We start from the raw sequence: 26,545 nt of genomic DNA on the forward strand, positions 1-26,545 counted from the left end.
TCTGTCAGTGGGTCCACCGTCATCTTGTCTGTCAGTGGGTCTCACCACCATCTTGTCTGTCAGTGGGTCCCACCACCATCTTGTCTGTCAGTGGGTCCACTGTCATCTTATTGTCTGTCAGTTGGTCCCGTTGTCATCTTGTTTGTCAGTGGGTCCCACCACCATCTTGTTGTCTGTCAGTGGGTCCCACCACCATCTTGTTGTCTGTCAGTGGGTCTCACCATCATTTTCTGTCAGTGGGTGCCATCATCATCTCATTGTCTGTCAGTGGGTCCCATCATCATCCTGTTGTCTGTCAGTGGGTCCCATCATCATCCTGTTGACTGTCAGTGAGTCCCACCATCATCCGTTGTCTGTCAGTGGTACCCACCATCATCCTGTTGTCTGTCAGTGAGTCCCACCATCATCCGTTGTCTGTCAGTGGTACCCACCATCATCCTGTTGATTGTCAGTGAGTCCTATTTTCATCTCATTGCTTGTCAGTGGGTCCCACAGTCATCTCGTTGTCTGTGGGTCCCTCTGCAGGTGAACAGAATCTACACTGCTCAGACCAGCATTTGGCTTTTACTAAAGCAGTTGGTGGTGTTGGCTTAACTAGAGAATGGGATTGAAAAATATGAAACAAAATGCTCAAAAATGGTTACTTCATAGACAGCTGAGACAGAGGATTGCGATTCTGAGGTCAATTTGGGCTACCTAGAGAGAGTTCCTACATTCTCTGTGTTTTTAAGTCATTTTTAATTAGTAAACATGGTTTTTGGCTGTAATATTATCTTGCATTCATCTTTCCCTTTAGAAATTGAAAATATCTTCATATACTGTCACTAAATATCCAACAACTATTTATTTTTAAGCTGGAATGTTTAGAAATTATGTGGTGGAATCTGGATATTAAATTAAATAATGAAAGGAAGCACCTTGTGTCTAAGGAAACAGAAAAGAACCTTGGAGATCTTAGAGAACAGACATAGCCGTCTTGTCATGTTATTTCTAGCCCACTCTGTGGGACTGGATTTCACATGGGAACAGGATCATTTAAATAACAAACATCTGCTAGGCTATAACCTGGACTGATTGCATACATTACCTTCAGGCAAACCAGAGATGCTCAGGAAAGAGTCGTTAGGTGTCAACAGTAATCTGGGATTGTTTGAGGATAAGAAGTAACTTCTGATTTTATTCTTCATGTATCTTCTAAGTATTTAAATTTTACACATGTATTTTTTATAAGTACAACATTTATACAAATATATCCACCAAATAAGAATAATAATTACTTACGTTTAAGAATTTTTCTTCTTTTATATTTTTGTCTTTTGCTGGCTTTGAAATGAATATATATATATATATATATATATATATATATATATATATATATATATGCAAGCTTTTTAGTGTTACTAAGGAAGGTAATGCATGTTAACGATGGTGGTAAACAAGGATCCGTGTGATTGTATTTTACAAAGGCAAGTGGAAAAAATGGCCATTGAAACCATGAGAGGATTGCAGCACATCCCGGTGTTAACTACAGCGTGGGTGGCTGCTCACCAGAACTGCAGAGCCAAGGCCTTCCTCTCCTTAGCAGAAACTGGCCTTTAAACGGTTTCATTTCTGTTACATCTCAGAGTTTCTTTTTATTTTCTTTCCTCCCCCCCCCCATCTATCTTTAAAGACAGTGTCTCACTGTGTATCTCTGTCTGGATTGGAACTTCTTATATAGACTAGGCTGGCCTTGAACTCAGTATTAGCCTACCTCTGCCTCCTGAGTGTAGGGACTCCACTGTATAGCACTATGTCTGACGTTGCTGCTACTGCTTCTGCTTTTCCTCCTCTTTCACCCCTCCTCTTCCTCCTTCTCTTTCTCCCTTTATGAGATGGCCTTAGTATGTGGTCGAGCTAATCTGAAATTCACTATGTAGTGACAAGCTGTGTTTAGACTCAGGGTCCTCCTGTTTCCCAAGTGCTAGGATAGAGCATGTGCCACCAAATGCATTTCTTTTTCTCTTTTTTCATATCTATCTATCTATCTATCTATCTATCTATCTATCTATCTATCTATGTTTTATTTATCTACTTATTACTTTGAGATTGCAGTGGCAAAATAACCAAATATACCTTCAAATCTCCATAGACCTAGTGATTAAATTCTTTGAGCCAAACCAAGGGACTTTGAATGTTGATTTTTCAATGTGAAGAGTTTAGAGGATTGAGTGGGGAATAATGATATATTCATGTAATATTGCCAAGAGACTACAGGAAAAAAGCACTAACATGCTGCTCATAAATGTAAAAATTTTCAGTCCTTTCCTACTACTTAAATTTTGCTTTAGTTATTGTGACATACCATTATTAGCTATTTTGATGAGAAATATATCTAATTTAAATAATCATATTTTTTTTTGTTTCTGTATTGGTAATTGAATCTGTGGCCTCATGCAGACAAGTACTCTACCACTGAGGTTCATTCCCAACCATAAAATATTATCTTTTAATTTATCAGATAACAAAGATAGTTCATGACCTCATGTAATCAGATCAACAATTTGCCATTTCAAGCATGAAAAATAAACTTGGTTCAAACATCAATATAAATTAGGCTTTATTCAGTTCATCTATTTCTTAGAAAAATAGTTCTTTGGGAAAGTAATATAATTTATGTATGTTCTGTAATTCTCTGATGAGGTCATTGGGTGATTCTTTTTCTGTCTGATAGGTGACCTTTTAGCAGCAACCACAGTATCTTCAGCTTCCTGTCAGTGCTTGCAGCTGGGAGCGACAGGAGGCTAAGAGCTGAGCCCTTCCTTGTCAGGCTACTGTGGTTGGCACAGGAGAGAGAGAGATGTTCATTGAGAGTTGTTTGAATGAGTGAACAGCATTCTAGTGATAAAACTCAGTCAATGATGTGTTTCGGTTTGGATTGGGGATAATTTTAGCCCTGTCTGCATTTGTTCAGGAAGATCACGTGGTCTTCTATAGCCTTCTGCCTCATGTGTGTGCCACACCGAGCTGCAACCAGTGAAGCCTTCTCTTTAGCAAAGGGCTGTGCTGCAGCCAGAATTACCAACTGGCCACCAGAAATGCCGAACTTGGTCCATAGCTCTTACTACCCAACAGATTTGCTACTTTAAAATAAAACCCTCATCTTATCAAGATGTTTTTTGTTTACGTAATTTTGACCATCGAACACCCTTTCCAGTGATGCATTAGAATGCCAGACTTAGAGCCAGATGGTGTGTGTGAGGTCAGGGTCCGCCACTAGCCTAGGTGGAACAGAACATCTCTGTCTTTACCGATAATTCTGAAAGCTGTTGAGAAGAAACATACCTAAGCTTTTCTTTCACCCTTTATAACTTCAAGAGACGATAAATTGTAAAATTTCCGTGGCCAGCCTGAGAGTCAGAATGTTAGCAAGAGAATATGGGAATGGACACTGGGCACCAACTCTCTTTTGCTAACAGATCTGGTCTCATTATGATCCTGCTTGCTCACGTATTGCTTTAAAGTAGTTGACTGTGTCAGAGTGAGAGCATTTCTAGTGAGATGTTTAGAGAACAATTAGGTCAGTTTCAGGGATCCACTTGGTGTGGACCTACTTAAGACATTTTTTCCTGTCTTCCCCTTTGACTTCTACAGTGCTGGGGATTAAGCAGGGTGTCATGCACACTAGGCCGGTCCTCTACCATCAGTCGATATTCGGCACTCAATGCATACCCGTTTCTATGCTCTTATCTTTGAAATTAAAAACATCTTGAGGCAATTTGCACTGGTCAAGAGTGGGCAGAAACAGCTTAGCCATTTGAAGGACCGTGTTATTTTGAGGCCATTTGAATAATCTTTCTCACTGGTGTTTATCCCTGATCACTGAGCTAGCTAATGGTGAAATGAGCTCTTGGAAGCACAACTTTCCAACAGCTCCTTCAGGTAGTCCTTCCTAAGCTTGGGTGATGTTTTCCAAGGGATACAAAAGAGGTACTTGAATTCATAAGATTCAGTTTTACTAGTTGATACATAATATAAAACAGCATTTAAAAATTCTGAAACATGGAGTAAGTTGCAGCATGGGCATGAACTTTTAATGTAGAACAAAAGACTTCAAAAAGAACTCCACTTGATAGATGTATCCAGGTCTTCCCAGACTTACATATTCTCCTCTGAGTTTGACGGCATTTGCTGAAGGTTAGAAGGGGTTCACAGGTGCATTCTGGGCGATACCTCCTTGTGAAACGACATAAAGATTTCTTAGAGGAAAGTGTTCATGTGTTTCTCCTACCTGAAGATTTTTGTCTCAGAGGAACTAGAAAGACTCAAAGATTGAAATTTCCAAGGGATTAAAAAAATTCTTTAGAACATAAAATTGAAATAAACGACAATTTTCCAAACAAACTCTGAGGATGAAAGGGAGAGAGTGCTTGGGAGAAATGCTTCCAGGGAAAACAGCAGGAACTGGACAAGGGTCCCTATCATAAGCATTGTGGAACAGAGTTCTCAGGAGAGGGCCTGACAGACAGGAACATGGAACACTGGTCATATGACAGGGCAGTAAGTCCGCTTATGAAGCCAGATGAATAAAAAAAATAGATTCATCAATAGGAGACCTTAGAAAATAAGTGCTTCGTGAGGCTGTATAAAGAAAATGATCTTCCTAACTTACATTCATCTAACAATAGATATACCTGCTTGACTTTGTAAAACTATATATAGAAAATCCGAATACTCTAGTTTACAAAAACTGATCAACACAGTCTTTAGACACAAAAAGAAGTATGCAGAATATAAATATCAATAATTAATGACTATAAACTCTTAAAGGTTTTGCTTTGAAATAAACATGAAAACCATTAAGAAATCCTAAGCACAATGGGACAAAAGAAATATTTTACATTATTCTTAACATCAGGACTGCTTAGATTTTTAACTAAAATCAAGATTTGTTTCCTTATCTGAGATTTAATGACCAGATCCTGTTAATTAAATGACATCAAAGACTTAGATTCTAAATATTTGGGCTATTTTTCTAAACTTTTTTTTAAGGAATAAAATTTACACTTTCCCCCCTTAAATGATACATTTTGTAGTTTGTGCTGGCGGTCTCCCCATTTCCCTGGACTACACACACACATGCATGAAATGCATTTTGCTGCTGCAAAGCCTGAGCATTGCCCGGAAACTTCGACATCAGTACTTTGAGACCGTAAGTGGGCTTAGACATAATTTCGTCTATATTTTTATTTTGATGCAGGAGAGATCCCAGGAGGTTGGAGCCACACTGGAGACTGCACAGCTGGTAGCTGTAAGTACCAGTAAGTAGAGCCTTGATTTCCACAAAGCAAGGTGGGGTCAATGAACAGGGTAACCTTCAGTGTCCAGGGCTCAGTGCCTCTGGATTTTGTGTTCCCAGTAAGAAAATACCTGGCGTGACCTTCAGCAAGGAAAGTCTTTTTAAAGAGGTTCTAGGCTTGGAAACCTGAGAGAGTCTGGTTGCTGCCATTACTGGGAGTGTTCTGCCATTCTTGGAAGGATTCGAAGTCTGCAAGAAGATCATTCTGCAACTCGTATTGTCATCTAGGTCTCTACCCTATATTGAAAACTATTTAGTGGCCCACATCTGGGCTTCTAGCCTGGTAACTCATGCTGGGATCAGCTTTGTAACATAAGGTGGTTCTACTTTGAGTTTGTTAAAAGTCATTTCATGGATCATTTTTAACAGATCTTTACCTGTTGGACAGCAGAGGAAACTACAGCCATGTTTGGAGTGCAAAAGACATTGTTTTAAAGGTGATTCCCAAACATGGAATACTAATTAAAAATTTTATTTTATAATAGAGCCTTCTGTACATTTTCAGGTTTAGTTAAGTGAATTTCTATAATGGCCTATGACATGATATTTAGTTTATAGGCCAAAGTAAAAGCTTAAATTCCAAATACTTGATATCTGGTCATTAAATCTTATAATCTCCATAATTTATAAAGGACATCACAATTGCAACAACTAAGCAAAAGCAAGAAAAGAAAAATACCATGTGAATTGTATCCCAAATAAATGAAAATACATATAAACACACCCCTCAAATTATATCCTAAATAAATAAAAATACTGTATTCTTTTAAACAAACACAAGAGCTTTATAATCTAAAGCAAGATGCACAAAACGGGTTAAGAAGAGGTTACAGTTTTGCAACAGGAAGTCTGGACAGCTCCTCAGGCTGTAGCTGTGGAGGAACCTGTGTCTCAGAAAGGTCATGTCCACATGTTTGTGACATGTTTCCATCCAGGCCTATTGACAAAGTTATGTTTTGCAAGCTGAAAGCACCTTACTCCCCATAAGCATGAACACATGCAACAACATTTCATCCTTTCATGTGCAAATTCTAAAGTTCATTGGGATGTAAGAGTTAAAACTTCGAAACTTGCCTGCTGTCGGAAATTTAAGGAGCAAAACTGTCAGACAGGGCTGAGCACTGGTTCCTAAGAGAGCACTTTATTTGCTCACTGTTCAGGACTCGGTTTTGTTTGTTACAAAATGCAGTCTCAACTCTTTATTTAAACAATCCTTAAACTAAGCTGTTCATGCCATGCAAAAATAACATTTTATGCACTGGTATTAGGGGGCGGGGTTTCTCATATTTTAGTTCACGGCATTTTAATGCATTTTTAAGAAATGAGTCTTTTTCTTTTATTGCTTTTATAACTAGTCACATGCTGGTCTCACGAGTGGGGCAATAACCTGTGTCTCCTGGGTTAGAATGAATTTCTGGGGCAAACAAGTGGTTCTCCATCTTGTACCCTTCTTGACTACTGTCCTTTTTGACTTCACCCACAGCCTGGTAAATGTCTTGCCTACAGTTGTGGTCTGTGTTCTGGGGAGAGGAGGAACCCACACAGCCCTCTTCTCTTAAAGGGTCTCTGGCCTCTCCAGGCTTATCTGCTAAGCAGTTGGGGCTGGGATCTGCTTGCTTGTCTGGTCTTGGCCTTTGGAGGTCCAAGAAGTCTTCGTCTTCTCCAGTGTCTATTTCAGTGAAGCTCCTCCTTTCTCTAGAAGAGAAAGGAAACAGTTTTTGCTTGGGAACTCGTGGGGATAGACCTTTGGATGGTCCCTGACAGTGTGCTGAAACATCAGCCCCCGGCAAGGGTCTCTGTCCCTGGGGGAGGGCTTCTTCTAGAAGAATGGTACTCATGTGCTGGGGGGTGGTGAGCGGAAAGTCAGCTGTGGTTACTGGCAGTGGCCTGGCTGTGCTGGGTGGGGTCTGGGGTGCACTGCCTCTGTTTTCCTGAAAGTTCACTTTTAGGGATCTAGACTTGAGGGGGTTGCTCCCTTTCAGCGAGCTCTTGGGGCTGTCGCTGGCACTGTCAGGTTGCAAAGGACCATGGGAAGCCCCAGCATCGAGGTTCACAGTTATGTCAATTGGGGCATAATCCAGTGCAGCCTCCCTGGCAGCAGGCCCCTTATCTCTGCTTAGTGTTAGGAATGGAGGTGCCCTGACTCTTTGGTGCTCATCCATTCCTGGGAGGTCGGTGGGGAACTTCATCTGCAAGTGAGAGGCAGAGGGTGGTGGCAGGGGTGACCTCTCAGTCTCCGTGAAGTCAGTGGCACAGCTGGTGAAGCTGTCAATGCTGGAGGTGCTCTTCATGTCCACGATGACCTCGGTCTGTGCCACAGCCAGCTGCTCCTGTGGGCAGACCACCTCTTCCATTTCTATCTCCTCCTCATAGGCAGATGGCCTCTCTGGCTGTTCTTGGCAGTCTGGGTTCGGGTGGGAATGAGTCTGTGTCTTGGTGATTTCATTGTATAGCATCTCCAGCTTCTGGGCGCTCAGATGCTGTGGGCTGGAGGAAGAAGTGTTGTTCAGCTGTTCGTGGGAGTCTTTTTGGCTAACCTCCTGGTACTTATTCTCGTAAGACTTGTTGGAGCTTGTTTCCGACAGCGCCTTTCTGGCCCACTTCCACCGGCTTGGAGACAGGTGGTTATCATCCACGGAGTCCTTGATATTGGCCGACTCTCCAGCCTTCTCCACGGCCACGTCGATCAGTTCCATACTTCTAGCAAAGGCATCCTTTAAGTTCATAGAAACGATGCTTCCATTTCTTTTGGCTCTTTCAAGAGCCTCTCTCCTTTTAATAGCTTTCTCCTGGCGTTTTTGTTCCTTATAGAACTCAGAGAAATTGTTCACAATGATGGGGATAGGAAGGGCAATAACCAGGACTCCTGCAATGCAGCAAAGGCCACCCACAATTTTCCCTAACAGTGTTTTAGGGTAAATGTCACCATAGCCCACAGTGGTCATGGTGATGGTAGCCCACCAAAATGATGCAGGGATACTGGTGAACTTTGTAGCATCTTCATCTTTCTCAGCGAAAAACACCAAACTGGAAAATATCATTATTCCCATGGCCAGAAACAGTATTAATAAACCCAACTCATTGTAACTCCGCCTGAGGGTGAAACCCAGAGACTGCAGGCCCGTCGAGTGTCTGGCGAGTTTCAGGATCCTGAGGATGCGCATGATTCGAAAGATCTGGACCACGCGTCTCACATTCTGGAACTGCAGCACACTTTTGTTGGACTCGGTGAGGAAGATGGTTACATAGTATGGCAAGATGGCCAGGAGGTCAATGACATTCAGTGGGCCTTTAAAGAATTTCCATTTATTTGGTGAGGACAGGAATCGTAAAAGGTACTCCATGGTAAACCAAGCAATGCACACAGCCTCTACGTGCGCCAACTTCCGGTTGTCACTGGGTTGCCCAAATTCATCGTTTTCTTGCAGCTCCGGAAGTGTGTTGAGAGACAGAGCAATGGTGGAAAGGACGATGAACAGGATAGACACGATGGCCAGGATCTGGAAAGGAGAAGGAGGTCCACATTAGCAAAGCCTCTTTGTTGCTCTGGCAACCACACATGCATTGGCGGTTCTTTGAATGATAGAGAATGCTCTTAGTTATTCCAGAAAGGCTTTACAAAGGTCTTTATAACCTTGAGTTCCCTAAGGAATACGAATACTTTAACTCTTTATGAGAAATTGTGCTTAACAACCTCATGCACGTTTAGATTTCAGTAATTTGACAGATCCTGAGTTCTCCTTACTCACCACTGTCTGAGGTTTGAGCTACCACCAATTGGTTGAAGCCTCCATATGGTTGTCATACCTTTTGGGGGGGTAATCATCTGGTCTCTCTTAGGTAGCTCAACTTTCTTTTCATAGCTATCAGGTTTGTGTTTGCTTGAGTGAATTATCTTACATGCTATGTAGGATTGATAGAGAATCTCAAAGCTTTGTTTTTACAGCTGTGCACACCAATGCAGAACCAAAATATGAAGGAGTGGCCAGGCAGGAAGCCTTCTAAAAACAAAGACTTCTCATTGGTCAGCATTGATTTGACAAGTAATCAGGGATAGTCTTTGTCTGGAATGCAGATTTCTGCTCAACATTACGTGGGAGAAGATCATGTGCTAACTTCATTCAGGAAGACTTTTTTCATGAAGACTCTGAAGAACAGACAGCGATGACAGTGAAGGACAGACAGATGCCCCAGGATGAGGGAAGAGTAACACAATGGGAAGAAAGAGGCCAACATCAGAAAGAAGTGAGAAGAGGATCTAGTGACTGAGTTTTGGAGTCAGCTGCCTAAACTCTGACATTGGCTATTTCTTTTACTGTGAGACCTTGGACACATTATTTAACCTTTCTGTGTCTTGTTTACAAATATGTTGAGTACGTGTAATAGTCATAAACCACTCCATGGTTGCTGTAGTAATTACATAGCATGCAGACATTTCTAAATAGATTAAAGAGATCCAGATTTTTGACCCAGGAATTCAGGATAGCGAGTGACACAAAGGTCCAGAAAGGGTATTTGGGGAATCTGTAAATCCACACAAAATAGAGATAGTGTAAAGGGGAATTCCCTGATTCTAACTTAACATTCTATATTATGGCTGGGCATATCAGAAAGATTCATTAGAGAGCAATTGGGGGTGTATCTATGCTTAGAAAAATTGATATATTTGGAGCACTTAGCTCTTGGAGTAGGAAATGTTCTGCCCAGTTTGGGTAAACTGGCTTTCTTAGCTCTTTATCTATGTCCTTGCATAAATGGATGCCCAGCAGGAAGGAGTAACCCCTTGAGCTAATGCTCTTTAACTTTGACAGGTATTATTAGTAACAGGTTTTGTATTTGGCTCTGAGAAAAATCACCAAACAGTGACTGTTTTACATAGAGACTCAGCATCTAGTTAACATTTCAAGCACAATGATTCCACTTGAGGCCAGAGCTCAATACTTATTAAACTGTGAAAAACATTGGTTTGTATACATTGTGTGTGTGTGTGTGTGTGTGTGTGTGTGTGTGTGTGTGTGTGTGAGAGAGAGAGAGAGAGAGAGAGAGAGAGGGAATGCGAGTGGAGTATGGGTGGAGGTTGGTGAGAAGAATCTAGGAAGAAAAGGGGATGGGAAAAATGCAATCAAAATATACTGTATAAAATTTCAAAATCAATCAGTCTTTCAATGAATCAACTCTTCACTTTAAAAGGTGGGCCAGTGAATCTCAACAGGACCACATGTCATCATCTAGTCTTAGAGACTTGTGGAGTGCTAAGTGGAAAAGCCAGTAAGAATGTCTATTTAGATGAGCCTACAGATAAAGAATTGTTTACTGGAGACAAGTTAGGAATTCACATTGAAGTTTTCCTGCAAGGGCAGGCTAACCCCTACATCTTCTGTCTCTGAAGTCACTGACCGCCTCTTATCTGGTATCACACTCTCACACAAGAAACCAGGTCTGCCTGTGCAGCTTTTAGGGGGCACACTCTCATTATTACACTGGGAATTTTCTTTTGTTAAGACAGGGTTTCATTGTGTACCAGAGGCTAGCCTTCAGTTCACTGTGCAGCCCAGGCTGGCCTTATACTTCTGAACTTCCTGTCTCTGGTTCCCACAAGCACATGCCACCACACCCAGCTCTGGATACCTTAATCTTGGGATTTCTTCCACCATTCTTGTACAGATACCTGTACTCTAGATCCCACATTGAGTAGTTCCACAGAACGATTTCTGCGATGATACTGATATTTGTCAATTTTGAGGGAAAGAAGAAAATCAGAAATGCAAATGAATCTGTCTTACTATTTTACAAGGCTGGTGTCAGAACCAGGCCCCGGATCTTACACATGCTAGGCATGTGCTGTGTTGCTCCTATCTCTCAACCTTTGGACAGAGAATAGTAGGTCTTCAGTTCTCCTCGTACTCAAAGCTGTTTCATTTCTTTTTTAAGATTTATTTATTTTATATATGTAAGTACACTGTAGCTGTCTTCAGACACAGCAGAAGAGGGCATCAGATCCCATTACAGATAGTTGTGAGCCACCATGTGGTTGCTGGGTATTGAACTCAGGACCTCTGGAAGAACAGTCAGTGCTCTTAACCTCTGAGCCATCTCTCCAGCCCGCTGTTTTATTTCTTAGTTAAAAAATTTTAAACCCAGAAATGCTGTGTTATATTAATGCAGACTATAATCTACATGTTTACAACCTGATCAAGATAACTTCATTTAATACTTGAAAAGTTAGCATACATATGAGATGGGCCAGAGGACATCTTTGAAGAAAGGGAATTATTGTAGAAAAACCTAAACATTCAAGCTTCTAGCAATATCACATTTGCAGTAGGAAAACCAAAGGTACTGACATGCATTGTTTTCTATTTCACGTTGAAGCCAATTTGCTAGAAGCCATTTGTCTGCCGTTTGGAGGGATGGTCCATTTTAAATATCTTGTGACATTTGGGCATTTTCTCAGAAGGACAGCTTTTCAGACATACTCTATAGACACCAAGGTTATTTTTGTAGAGTGATAAGAAGTCAAATGCATGTTTGTTATTTTATTGGAGAGACTTTCAATATAAGAACTGTGAAAGTTTGCCCAGAGCTATAGGATAAACCTCTAAACATGGATATTTACACTAAGTACAATGAACCCTGATGAGATGTGCACTACTTTACTTATTACAGCCATGTACAAGTTAGGACATGACTGACTCAGGCTTTTAATCTATTGCCTGGAATTGGCCTCCAGGCCCAGCAGAGCCAAACTGTTTCTCTCAGCTTTAGCAAGTGGACTTAGGTTTGCTCATGGAAAAGGAAGTGGCTCTTCCAAGCAACTATCTATGTGATGTTGGTCCACTTTCCTTGGAGATTTGAATTAGCTCATTGCCAAGGTCTCTTTCTCACTGGCATTTAGTGGTTCTATGTTTACTTTGACATTTTTTCTTATTCTAGTCATGACTATAAACCAAACCAAAGACATGTCATGAATGAGCCTGACATTTGGTTGAATGGATGCAATTAAATTTTGTTGCTTAAGAAAAAGAAACTTAAAGAGGAGGCTTTGAAAAATCTTGTCCTGAGTACGATGCAAGAATTTAGTTATGGGGAACAGGCATTCTTTCGGGATGAGTCTTTTCTCTCTTGAGTCATGGGATGAATATTCTTGTCCTTTGTTTTGACACAGGCATGATAGCTTGGCATGGGGTTGTGGAGGGCTCCAACACTTCCACAGTGACCACTCAGAGTTGGCCTCCTGGATTTCTGTTTGAGTATGCACAGCAGCCCAAGACTGGCCTTAGTCACATCAACTTACGACATTATCTGTAGATAACCTTGCGGTGGAAAGAAATTCAGGGCAAGGATTAAAACACATGTTGGTTCTGTTGGGTTTGAAGACAAAGCAGGTTCGTCTCAAAATGAGGTACCCCACCTGCTTCAGAGGATCCCTGACTAGATCACGAAGAAAGCCCTTTGTAAAGCATTAAGAGCGGTAAGTGTAAGAAACACTGGAGATCCTTCCACACTGTTTGTTTGTTTGTTTGTTTGTTTTAGAACATCTGACATATTCCAGGGTGGCCTCGATTCTACAATGTAGGTGAGAAAGATCTTGAACTACTATTCCTTCTGTCTAAGCTTCACAAGTACTGGGATTATGTTTATATGTTGCTGGGGTTGGGTGTCTCGTGTCAGATACCAAGCATTATACCAACACCAGGACACATCTCATTTTAAATGTTTCTAGTTTTTTTTTTTTTTTTTTGTAGCCCAGGCTGGCCTCTGATTCCCAATCACCCTGCCTTTGTTTGCAGGTGCTGGAATGACAGGTGTGTACCACCACAACCAGCTTCCCATCCATATTTTCAACACTTTAAAGCACATTCTTTGACCTAAGTAGTGATTTGTCTCTGTTTCCTTTGACTAAACCACCGACATGGCCAGCACTAGGATTTGACAGAAGTTACTTCAGGTGTTTCACGTTTTGAAATATGCATATAGCTTTATAGCCTATTTTTTATTATTGGATATTTTTTTATTTTCATTTCAAATGTCATTACCTTTCCTGGTTTCCTGTCCATAAGCCCCTTATCCTATCCCTCTCCCTTTCTTCTCTGAGGGTGTTCCCTCACCCATCCACCCACCCTTTCTGACTCCCTACCCTGACATTCCCCTAAACTGTGGTGATCGAGCCTTGGCAGGACCAAGGGCTTCTCCTCTCATTGGTGCTCAACAAGGCCATCCTCTGCTACATATGCAGCTGGAGCCATGGGTCTGTCCATGTGTACTCTTTTATAGCCTACTTTTTACATGTACTCATCTGCTGTATCTTCATAGTCCATCTGTCTGTCACACAAATAGGCTTCACATGGAAGTCACCAGTGGTTTTGCCTCTTTGTTCCCTAAGCCTGCCTTCCTTCCCGTGAACACACATCGTAGGCTAAGTGCTCTGAACTGATGCTATACAGCTCTCTGGCTTTATTTCTCTTCCTAGCAGGGCATAATTGATGCTTTGGATGAGCTGTGGGAAACAATGTGGAGAAGGATGACACAGACTTCTCAGGGAAGGGATAAGTTGTTTAAACTGACAGGAAGGAAGAGGGCTGTGAAAGGCATTCTTAGAAGCATGAATAATTTTCTACTTTCAGAATAGAGATTCACTGTGTTGGCTGTTCTGAGCCTATCAGCCAAATGTCAGCCCACTTGTTGAAGGAAGAGGCAGGGATTTGGTAAGAATAGCATGACTTCAATTCCCTCATCTCCTAGATCTACTCCCCAGATGACTACTGGGAATAGCCAAGACAAAAGGAAATGCTTTGAGTCCCACTGAAGGAAAAAAATCACATGGCTTTTTTTTTCAATTCCAGCCTTTGGTGCTTTTTGAGCCACATGGTGTCCACCTTTCTAAGGCCACAGATTGCCTAACTGTCCCTTCTTGTTCTGACATTCCCTTGATTCTCCCAGAACAATAGAGGCTCCATTCTTAAGTTCTCTGGGCCGATTCTCACACACAGGCAAGACTGCTTGTGCCCCAACACCACATGACGAAATGAAAAAAAAAAAAAAACAAAAACAAAAACAAAAAAACCCCACACACATCGCTGTGAAATTCCACTGCTGACAACATTCTTAAGGCCCCAGTGAGTATGTGCTCCCAGAATTCACTTCCCTCGAAGTTTTATGGTATGCTTTGATGAGGGATGGGCCATGTGCACAGTGTTTTCTATACGAGGAGAAGTGGGATGTGGGGAGCAACCCTCTTTAGATTGCTTTTCAATTTCACACACAGACCTATTTTTTGTGGGGAGGAGGGAGTTTGGAGATCTTATGACCAAATTTGCTATTCTGCTTGTATCTTTTGAAATAAGCTTACTTTCATTTTCCACAATATATTTCCATATCGGAAAGGGTTAGGTTTTAGGAAGCAAGTCTGATATTTCCTAATATTCTTAGAATCTTTATAAACATAGGAGCAATAGTGAGCTAGAGATGGTGCTAGTCTTACACCCACTCCACGACTCGGCAGTAACTGCTTCTCGGGGAAGTCTTGGGGAACCAAACTTGGTGGAACACAGACATCTCTTCTGCTAGCTCTTTATGAGCAGAGTCATGGGTCCTCTCTGTTGACTGCTTGGTCTCCATAAATAATTAATTATGTTTGCTTGTTTCTGTTGCTGTGCTAGAGATTATGTATTAGATAGACCTTGCTACTGAACTACCCCACAGTCTCCATGAAGGTTTGGACCCTGACCTTTGGTATGGGAGCGATAGGGTGTGGGGAAAGGTGCAAAAGACCCAGGCATATAATCCTTTCAATGGAGTTTCATCAAGCTCAGTTGCTTGGAAAGTGTTCATCATAAAAATTAAGCTGGAAGAAAAATTGGAAACACAGAGAAGTAAAGATTGAGGGGTCTAGTAAGTGGCTGGGAGTGGACAGGGCTGGCAGTGATACATGATATGACTGAGGATCAAGGGCTTGAGCTTGAACCCTGGTTCTGACATACTGAGTTCTCTCTCTGACTGCGGACATCAGAGGCAGCTTATCTGAGAGTCAGTAGTCTCACATAGAGAATGTGGAAAGCAAAATACTTGCTTTCTTTACCTAGACAGTTGTGTCTTGAAGACAAATAAAACAGAGTTCATGTTCTGTTTTTGTAAATTGTATAGCACTAACACTTATTTGAGAAGTTCCCAAATCATACATCAATTTCTGTGGAGTCAAAAGAAGAATCCAGTTCTTTATTCTGTCCATATTCTGAAGGCCTGGATGCCTCACACTCCAATATCCTACAAAGAGACCATGTTCAAGTGTGTGACATGATTAGGATAGTCAGAAAAACATCAGGTTATCAGATGTTTAGTGCCAATGAACAGGACTTGCTGAAGCTGGACTTTTAACAACTGCAAATCTTCTAAGGCGCCCCTTCTTTTCCCAGTCGCCTAAGCAACTCAGGCATTGGGAACACTTACATGGGGCATTAGTTTCCTGTGTTCACTGTAACACTTTCTGTGTTTTTGATATTTGTATGAAGTGAAAATTTAAGGAAATGTTCTGTATTTGCTCAGGCTCGCTGGCCTGGGAACGATCTCTGCTCCAGGATGTCTAACCGGATTTAATGTTTAATTCTTCGTATGCATGTTTCTCTGTGTTTGTGTTTGTGCGTGTGACTGCAAGTGACTGAAGACCAGTAGAGATAATCAGATCCCCTGGAGCTGGGGTGACCTGCAGTCATGATGTCAACCTGGCATGGGCATGAGGAATCCACTGGGATCCTTTGCAAGTGATGAGCCCATTCTCTAGCTCTCAAGTAGATTGTTTTTTTTCCTGGGCATCTGGAAGATTGAACAGAGAAACTTGAAGATGAACAATGTCTGGGATGCAGTTGTGTAATGGTGTCTCTCTGTGACAAACAGTAGCAAAGTAATACTATATGGAACCTAGTTTCTGCCCTCAATAGAATCCTCTTTCACAATACCCCCTTTCCAGCTCAGCTTCATCAGAGTGCTCATCATGTTCCCTTACACCCACATGGCCTTACAGCCCTCTCAGTCATTCAACAAGTTTATAGGAGACAATTTTGTCTTTCAAACAAAATTTTAGGCTAATATTTTTGTGGAAGTTCTTACAGTGTCTATCAGAACAGGCAATGTCTAAATGTATTTTGGATAAAGGAGTCGATCTCCACCCCACCTTCTCCTTCCCCCAAAGGGCTGGAGAAAATGAGAATGGACCCTTGAAGAACTTAAGGATTTTCTACCAAAGTATGTACAAACACCTGTCATTCTAGAATTCACAAAGCTGAATCAGTAGGGTCATGCAGCATAGCAAGGCTTGGTATGAAAAATATAAATAAGTAATGAAAGAAAGCCAACTACTTTTTAAACTTTGAGTGACCATAACAGTGGTTTTGTCATTTTGGCTGGCTTCTTCATAATCCAAAATCAGCCTAATATCTTTAACTGGCATTAATCATTTTTCTTCTTAAATACAAATTCCAATTTTGAATGGTCCACTTTGAGATAGCAGAGCTCTACAAGTTCAACAACATAATCTCTTCCTCGTTGTAAGATCTATACTTTTTATTAAGTCCTTCTTCCTTCATTATCCCTTGGAGATTGCCTTTCCTATTTTAAATCCTTAATTCTTTAGGAAGCCTGCTCTTGAATTGATATTGGCTTTGGCTCTCACCTTCACGGAAGGGTACATTTGCTTAAAGAACAGTGTGTATTCATTCTATAACACATTTTTATTGAGTTCGCATATAATTTCACCAGTGCACACAGTGATAGTTGTATGTATAGATCTGTATGATTGAGACTTGCGCAAAAACAGTTAAGCCACTGAGAATAATGAATAATACAGGTTATGTATTAAAACACATTTGCATATATTAATATTTTATTTCACTGACAGTATTTTATTAACTCCTAGAGAATTTCACTGTGTTTTGAATATGTTCACTCCAACTCCTCCCATAACCAAACTTTCTACCTTCTCTACTTTTAAACCCAATTTTGAGTTCCACCCTCCTCCCATCAATCAAGTTTGTGGCATATGGTTGGCTTAGCAGGGGTAAGACCACTAAAGAAAACAATTCTTTCTGTCCTAGCACTTATACACGTACTTTATATATCTATCTACCATCACTATTTCATGTGACCAAATGTAAAGCCACACAGAAAATGTTTCAAAATGTGTAAAAGTGGAAAAATTAAGAAGTCTGCAAATTCCACTGAAGAAATACATATTTATAAGAATAACTTGTTAAATGCCATGTGATTACTCAACATGCCCGATTCTTAGAGATTTAGGACAAAGTAAGACAATGCGCGGAAGCTTTCTTCACCATTTCTCATTGTTACCAGGATTCCAGTTCTTTAGAAAGATAATCTGTGGAACCTTGCAGAGTAAGACCATGTTTCAGATGTGTTTTATTTTCCAACAGGAAGATTGGGGAGTCCTGCATTTTTATGTTTCTGTCCAGGTTTTGTCATGCTCTTGTTTTTTGTGTTGGAAAGGTTTGACTTAAGTGTAATTCTAATCACAAGTAATTTTGAGGGAAGCCTTGAAGGTCAAATAGGAAGAGAATTCCATTCAAAGAGAGAAGTAAATTCAAAGCAGGCTGAGAGGAGAAGATGGACAATGGCTTTGAGGCTCCCCATATTGTGGTTTGCTCAAAAGACTCTGTGTAATCTGCTGGGACTGGAGGTATCCCTAAGGAGGCATGGTGTGGAGGTGAATTAATGGCTGCTACATACAAGACTATGTGTGCCAAGCAATTCCCGATGGTACCAGTCAGGGTAATGCAGTGTGAATATTCCCTTCCTCATTTGTGCAGTGCGTAACTCTGAAGGCCCCAAGGAGCAGAAAGGTCTGCAGTGTGTCTTTGCCAATACTTCCTGGAGGTCAGGCAAATTGTGAAGGGCATATGATGGAAGGAAGTAAAGTGTGTTGAGCTTCCTTCTGCAGACCAGGTTCCCTGGCTCAGAGCAGCAGATCCGCAATGTGGGTGTGAAATGTTGGACATGTGAATTCCCAGGTCCTGTTTCATCATTATGGAACAATACTGAGCAGACACCTAGGAGTCTGTCTTAATTTTGCTATCAGTGACGGACGCCTACCTACTGAAGCTCGACGGTGCTTCTGTAAGGAGTAAATGTCACCAAGAATGCCAAACAAGGCAGTGGCTTTTGTATTTGTGGCGTGGACAGATCAGCATCTGTGATGCACAAGACAGGTTGGAGACACAAATGATGCCCAGGGGTTGATTTCTGCAGCAGCTGCACCATGTGCAGATTGTAAGACCATCCATTTCTCAGAGGCATCTCACTTGTATTTGGTACAGGGTTGGAGGAGCCCGGGGCCCTCTCCAACTTCTCACTTACTTTACTATGAAGACCGATCACTCAGGCTCACCATCATCTTACTGGATTAGAAGGCAGAGTCAACCTTGGCCTTAACCATGATTTAACATGAAAAATGTTTCTTCATAGTAAGAAAATATTCTACTAAAAACTTTAGGTATTGTCAATGAGAACATTTTCTGATAAATTTAAACAGTTCACTGAGCATTCGATTAGACTATTTATCAGAACTCCTTTCTTATGTAAAATGTTATCTGAAGTGTACATGCTTAAGTCACCCAGGGCAAAGGCTAGCTTCAGGACTGATTTATTCCTACTGTTCCCTGAAAGCACGCTCAATTGTTGAATGGCTGTGTACCCATCCCTACTTTGAGTTTCTGCAAGGAAGTGTTCTAATTTTCCAGAATTAAAGTGCCATTAAAATCTGGCTTTGTTCCTTGGATTCCAACTTGCAGCCACCAGCTCATCAATCACCATTAACAGAGAACCGCAAGGATTTATTTCCGTTCTTATCCCTGTTGCTCAAGACTGTGTCCCAGCAGCTTCAACAGCAAGAAACAAAACAAAACAAAAGCAGGAATGCAATCATCTTTCCTTTCAATAAATCTCAGTGGCAAACATCTTCCAAAAAGTACTTTTGGGGTCAACATCTTTAAGACCACATTCTAGAATGCCAGCAAACAAGACAAGCAGCGGCCATGGTAGAACTGAACAGGGCTGCCAAGGGAGGAGTTAGAAGTTGGTCAGCCAAACCATCTGGGCCTGAGAGAGCCTTGCCTGGCTGACTCTCCGTGTCTCAGGGCGGCGGTGCTTCCCTGGCCCGGGAGCAGCTGTACACTACATTTTTTTTTTTTTTACATCTGATTCAAGGACGACAGGCGTTCTTCTGAGCATGACAAAGGCTTTTCACTGGGACCTATTCGGCTCGCTTCAGCCGCAACAGACTCCAGAGCTTCTGTACTACGTCCGTCTCTGTTCTCCACTTGGTCTCAGTGTGTGTTGGGTAGAGGAATGACCTTACCTACTGTCTTATGTGGACAATGTCGATGGTCACATAGATTCATTCTAGGCATAGGGTGACCCCTGAGCTCCCTTATGAGAGCTACTGAAGGCCTTATCATTTGAACTATTTGTTTTTTTAAAACTCTACCATAAAATAAAATAATTATAGAAAAGATAATTATTTTTTCTTATTTAGGTATTCCTTTATTCATAATATTTTTATGTGTGTGCTGGTGCATTTGTGGTTTGCATGAAGGCCAGATGCAGACTTTGGGTATTGTTGTTCACCATATTTGGGGATCAAGGTCTCTCACTGCTCTGGAACTCACTGATTAGGCAAGGCTGTTTAGTTAGCTAGGCACAGGTATGTCCTTCCTTAGCACTGAGATTATAAGCCACATCCACCACACCCAGATTTATTTTTACTATTTATTCATTTTATATTACAATCAAAGCCCCCTTCCTCCTCTCCTTCCCGTCTCACCCTTACAAATCCCCTCACTACCTCCTCCCCCTCTCTTTAGAGAAGAGCAACCCCCACCCTTAACATTCAGATTTTCTATGTGGGTTCTGGGCCTCACGCTCAGGTTGCTTTGCCGGCAAGGTAAGTTTTTTTTACCTGCTAACTACCTCCCCAGCAGAACACATTCTTTGGAAATACCTTTTAGTTCTATTTGTAAACTGGGACTCTAAAATAGAAGCTACAGGCACATCTTAAATCTCAAGACTCTAAATAGTAAGATAGGTTTATTAAAACAAATCTCAAAAGGTTCTTCCCATTCACATCTTCCTACTCAAGTGTTCTAAGCTAGTGGTATCACTGACAGTAGGCTTCACCTCAAGCTCCCTGCTTTAAAACAAAAGGTACTGAGGATTGAGCCCAAGGCCCATGTCAGGGAAGCACTCTACCACAGAGCTGCAAACTCATCTTAGAGCTCCAATTTTATTTTGTTTATTTTTTAGCAGTCTGACTATGTAGCCCAGGCTGGCTTTGAATTCCTGATCATCCTGACTCAGCCAGCCTTCCATGTGGGACTGCAGGTCTGCATTAACACACCTTGCTGCATACTCCCAAAGAATACCTATGTGCCTTTGAATTTGAGGACCACTTCCTTTAGACATGTGTGTGTCACTTGAGAAAAGAACTCAGAAGGCAGGGGAATGTTGCTCAGTGTAGAATGTTTGCCAAGTGTGAGTGAGGACTCAGTGTGGTTGTATCCCCACAATAAGAAGGAGAGCACGATAAAAGACTGAATATTTTAATGAGTTACTGGCTTAGGTTGGGCTTTATTGCTGTGAAGAGGCATCATGACCACAGCAACTCTTATAAAGAAAAGCATTTAATTGGGGCTGGCTTACAGTTCAGAGGTTTAGTCCACTGTTGTCATTGTGGGAAACATGGCAGCATCCTGGCAGACATGCTGCTGCAGGAACTGAGAGTTCTACATCTTACTCTGAACTCAGCAGAAGGGGACTGTGTCACACTGGCCAGACTTAACCTCCATCTCCAACTCTACAGTGACACCATTCCGCCAACAAGGCTACACCTTCTAATAGTGCCACTCCCTGTGGGCCAAGCTTTCAAACACAGGAGAGTATGGGGGCCAAACCTATTCAAATCACAACAGATACTTTCAGTTTTGTGGGCAAGTGTAGTGTACCTTCAAGCCTGTAGTCTTCCTTATACTGTTCAGAGGTTTCCCAACCTTCCAAAACAATCCAACCTACTGGATACCAAGTGTTCAAATAGATGACTGCATAGCAGACATTTCACATTCAAACCACTGTGGATGTCAAGGACCATCAGCAACTGTTAGAAGCTGAGAAGAGTCTACCACGTTTCTACTACCTTCAGCTTGGTATTCGAGAACACAGTTCTCTTGGTGCCTTCAACTCTGCAGTTTGTGGTAATTTGGTATAGCAGCCGGGGGCATGAATGCAGCCAGGTTGTTTAGTCGATTAGGGATTCTAATCTTTAATGAGCTGATAGCACTATGAACACTTTCAGAGCTCTTAAGTGTGTTTACTTCAAAAGCAAATTTACTGTCATTTGAAAAGGAAGGCTAGAGTCCTAGTCAGCAGGAAAGCCAGTTTAATTGGGGTATACAAAGTTGTTTTTACTCTTGGATGTAAATAGCTAGGATTTGTCACTTAGATAATTAACACCTGATCATCAGGAACAGCTCATGACAAGCTGGGACTTAGAAGGACAGAAACTGATAAAGACACACCAGAGGATGTAGGTAGGGTAGGGTAAATCAGGAAATATCACCAACAATAGACTGAAAGCAAAGTTAGCCACAAGAAACTTCTCTGATATTAAGAAATTAAACTTCTGATATTAAGAAGTTTAGCTTTGAGTAGGTTCTCCTTCTTGTTCCATTGTTTTTAATTGATTTTTAACGTTAGCACATAAAATGGTGGGCTTACTTTGGGTATTTTAGGGTCCTCACTGTTGTTCACTCCTCCCACATTCTTCCAGAGCCAGAGGGCCTCTCTCCCCATCACTGTCCTTTCTGCTTTCTTGCCCTGTGAATTCCATTGTCCTCTCTTCTCCAGATTCTCCTCTCTCCACTTCAGATCTCTTCCTCCCCTTTATTGGTCACTACCCCCCCACCCCACATTGAAATCTAGATTCTGCATATGAGGGAAATCAGACAATATCTTTTGAGTCTGGCATAATTGCTTGCAATATGGACCCTCCAGAGTTGTCTATTTCCCTGAAAATGTCCTGACTTTATTTTCCCTAAGACTGAAAAGACTTTATTGAATACATGTACCGAATTTTCTTTTCCCATTCATCTGTGACAAACTTGTAGGCCAGTTTCATGTCTGTCTATTGTACTAGTACCTCAGTCAACAAGGGCGTAAGTGCCCCTGTGGCATGCTAGTTTAGAGTCTCCCCTAGATCTCAGGAGAGCTAGACTTACCTCACATGCTCATTCTACCTTTAGCCTTTTGATGAACCTCTGCCTTGTCTTTGATAGTGGCTATGTGATCCCACCATCAGGGAATAACGGTTTCTCTTCCCCATACCCTGAAAAATATTAATTGTCTTTTGTCTTCCTAATGACAAACATTCTTATTGCAGTGAGATGGAATCTCAAAGTAGTTTTAATTTGATGGCTAAGAATTTAAAAAAAATATTTATTGACCATTTGTATTTCTTCTTTTGAGAAGTATGTGTTCAGTCAATTAGCACATTTATTGATTAAACTGGATAATTCAATTTTTTAATTTTGTAATTCTTTATGTCTTCTAGATATTAATTTCCTGGCTGATGTATAGTTGGCAAAAATGGGGTGGTTTATAAGTTAAAGGTGTTGAGAAATTATTATGCTTTGTGTAGGTAAATGGATTTTAGACCAAAAGCACTTAAAGTGCCAGGGTGGAGGTATATCCAGGGAGCCCCCACCCACTCAGAGGAGAAGGGGATGGAGGATGGGGAAGGACTGTGGGAAGGGGTGATTGGGAGGGCAAAAAATTAAATAACAATGTATTATATGTCCTTATGTATTTTCTATTTGACCCTTAGTGAGGGTAGGTCCCACTGAGGCATTGCAGTGGCCATGGAGTGAGCAACATTCTTCCCAAACTGAATAGCAATCCATCGATGATCTCAAATCACTTTGGGCCTTATTGATTCCCTAGGCTACAGGTTAGGCATGCTTGGAAGCATGGCGAGAGCTTGGGACAGGGCAATCATATGTATGTCAGTACAAATTGTCTGCATAAAGGAAGTGGAATGCCATCTTGAAGAATCCCACCTGTCAGTGTTTTTGATATTGGAGGGGAGCCTTCTCTATGAGTCTAGACACAGTTTGAATAAGGACGAGTTTAAAAGCTGCATCGCCCAGCGCTTTTATTCTTGATCTCCATGGATGGGAATTTCTTCCCTCTGTGGTTTTCAGGACCTTAGAACTCCATGGATGTTCCTGAGAGTCCATTGCTAATGGCAAGTTGGGTGGGCAGGCTCACCTTGCCTTGCCACAGACCTGGTAGAGCTGTCTCCCAGACAGTGCCAAAGGCACGAAGCAACTAGGTAAAGAAGGAAACATTTTCAATGGAAAATTTCTAACTAAAGCAACTTAATCTGCTCCTATTAATTATAAAAATAATAGGTATATACCCACATAAACATGCAGGTATACATGCAAACAGGGGTCTCTGTCTCTTAAAGGTGACGACGGTGGTAAGCATTGCTCTTAAGAGCTGAGTTTAAGGGTTGAAGGAAAGCCCTTGATATGACCACAAGCCCTTTCCATGTTAGTTCCCCACAAATGGATGCTTTTATCTGTGGTGATCGCTGGTGCTTACATAACTGGCTACTGAGTGAGGCTCTGTGCTTTGGATATAGAGGCCTTCTAAATGCCATTCCAGTTTTGTATGTGCCAGGAAGCTAAAATTTGACACTTCCAAGCAGAGGACATGTCTAACACATTATTTTAAGATGGCCCATAAAAGCCGGAATCCCTTGAGAACCTGGTTGCTATCATCCAGCTGAAGCGTATTAATTAGTCTCTGCACAGGCTGGGATGTATGCTTAACCACTGTACCATGAACACATTTTTAACTAATCTCTAGGATGCTGCAAGGACCAGAAAAGACTGAATCACTAGGGGTCTCCTTCTTTGGGAGAAATGCTATACAGTTTTGGAGAATTGGATAAACATAATAAAAACGAAGAAGGTTCATCTTGTTACATCATTAATATGCTAATATACAATTCCTTACAAATAATTCTGCAAGATATCATCCAGGTCTGAGCATCTAACCCTGTGATGCCCATTAAATATCTGTTATTCTCATCAAAGTTCCCTGTATGCACACGCAAATCCGTTTGACTGCCATCCGTGGCCTTGAAACCTCCTTAGTCTTTGTTCTGACAAAATTTGAGCTTTCTATATAAATGCAAGAGTGAGCAAAATAATCACTTAAGCCCCTCGTGGCTTCAGCCTCATTCCAGTTTTTCATTTCTAAACAGTGTTTGCTTCTTAGAGTTAAGTAGACCAGAGGACAAAGCCAGGCACATGATGACTTCATACTTAACATGAAACACACAATTTTTGTGCTGCTTGGTCTTCCTGATTGAGAGTTCTCATCCTAATGATGTGGTTGGGAGACTGTTATGTACTGAAGCTTTGGCAGATGAGCGAAGAAAACCCAAGTCCACACACAAAGCAGGCTGAAAGGAGCCACCCATTTGTTCTCTATAAAGCCTTGGCTGGGTAGGTTGAGGATGAGAACACAGTTGTCCAATTGTGCATCGGCACTCCAGACTTGCCAGGGAAATACTGTGTGGCGCAAGTTATCTATCTTGTTATTATTTAGTATGTTTATTTTTGGAAGATGATTTTGTAATTATATTTATGTACAGAAAACTTAGTGTACATTTAACCCAGTTTAGTGGTGAGTTCTTTAGCCTTCGCCTTTTCCAGCTTGGCAATGCGAGCCACAGACTTAGGACCCAGGACGTTGCCTCCCCAGTGGCGGCGGATCTCGTCATATCTGTCATTATAATTGGTCCTAATAGCTTCCACCAGCTTAGCCAGAGCACCCTTGTCTTCCTAGTTAACCTGTGTGAAGGCAACAGTGGTGCATGTCTTCCTGTGGACCAGGCGCCCCAGCCTGGCCTTTCCCTCAGCAGTAGGGCACCCCCATCTTTCGACACAGGGCAGGCAGGACAACCACCAGCTTAATGGGGTCTACACCACAGGCAATCACCACCAGCAGTCACCTTCTTGTTCTCACCAAGGTAGTGACTGTATTGACCCCTGCTTGGAGGACAGGCGGTCTCTTAGTTGGGACGTCCCCTTTGCCAGCAGCTTTCTTCTCAGCACTGGACAGCAGCCTCTGCTTCTTCTCCTGCTTTGTCTCTGGCCTGTACTTGTGGGCAAGCTTAAGCAGCAGAGTTGTTGTTGCCCATTCAGGGCCTGCGTGAACTGGTTAATGGCGGGAGGTATTGTGAGCCACTTATAGAGGATGGCTCTTTGCCGCTGCAGCCTGATGTAGCGGGGCCGTTTGACGCAGCGTGTGAGATCTCCTTTGGTCTGCATGTCCTGCCCCATGCTGAAGTTCTTGGGCCTTTTCTCAAACAGAGGATTGACCACCTTTTTGTCCTCCTGTTTCTTCACAACAGCGAGGGCCAGGTCCATTTTCTTCCCCTTGGCCTTCTTTCCTTTGGGCATCTTGCTCAGCTGGAGGAGAAAGCTTTAATGTGCTTCTTTTCTGTTTGCCTCTTCTCCCCTCCCCCTCCCTGCTCTCTGTTCATCTCTTTCCCTCCTTGCCCTCCCTTCTCATTCCTCTTTCCCTCCTCTCTTCTTTCCTTCCGGTCCTCTTCACTCCTTTGTGGGACCAAATCCTGAGTTCCTTCAGTCCCAGCACAGCATGTCTGCTGTCACTCTTTGTTGATTTTTTTTTTTTTTGTCATCCAAGTGGTTCACTTGTTTGTTTTGTGTTTTGTTTTTTTCAGCAATCTTTGCCTACAATTCTTGTTCAACCAACCTGATGCCATCAATATAGTGGATTATATCTTGATCCAATGACTATGTTCTCGTCAGGAGGATTTTAAATGAACACATTTGGGATTAGTAATTATAACACAAAACATTTATCTAGAGGTCTATTTGTAAGCTTGATATTAGTAGAGAAGTAACTTAGTAAAACAAACTATTATTTCTAAATTTTTATCACCTAAATAAATGGTATAAATTGGTTGTCCTGTCCTGTCCTGTCCGGTCCTGTCCTGTCCTGTCCTGTCCTGTCCTGTCCTGTCCTGTCCTGTCCTGTCCTGTCCTGTCCTGTCCTCTCCTCTCCTCTCCTCTCCTCTCCTCTCCTCTCCTCTCCTCTCCTCTCCTCTCCTCT

General features: G+C 41.8%; 1 protein-coding gene across 2 annotated transcripts in view; it reads right to left on the reverse strand.

Moving 5' to 3' along the window:
- Positions 1-2,582: 2,582 nt before the first annotated feature.
- Kcnb2 (potassium voltage-gated channel subfamily B member 2) overlaps positions 2,583-26,545 on the reverse strand; it is a 464,270-nt gene continuing 440,307 nt past the window's right edge. The window contains exon 3 of one of the 2 annotated variants that reach the window (XM_087660146.1): positions 2,583-8,838. In XM_087660146.1, the coding sequence (XP_087516272.1) occupies positions 6,694-8,838 (2,145 nt within the window). In that variant the 3' untranslated portion in view covers positions 2,583-6,693. 2 annotated transcript variants of the gene reach the window in all.

Source organism: Rattus norvegicus, chromosome 5, assembly GCF_021556685.1.
Source record: "Rattus norvegicus strain SHRSP/BbbUtx chromosome 5, alternate assembly SHRSP_T2T, whole genome shotgun sequence".
In the NCBI taxonomy this organism is placed as follows: domain Eukaryota; kingdom Metazoa; phylum Chordata; class Mammalia; order Rodentia; family Muridae; genus Rattus; species Rattus norvegicus.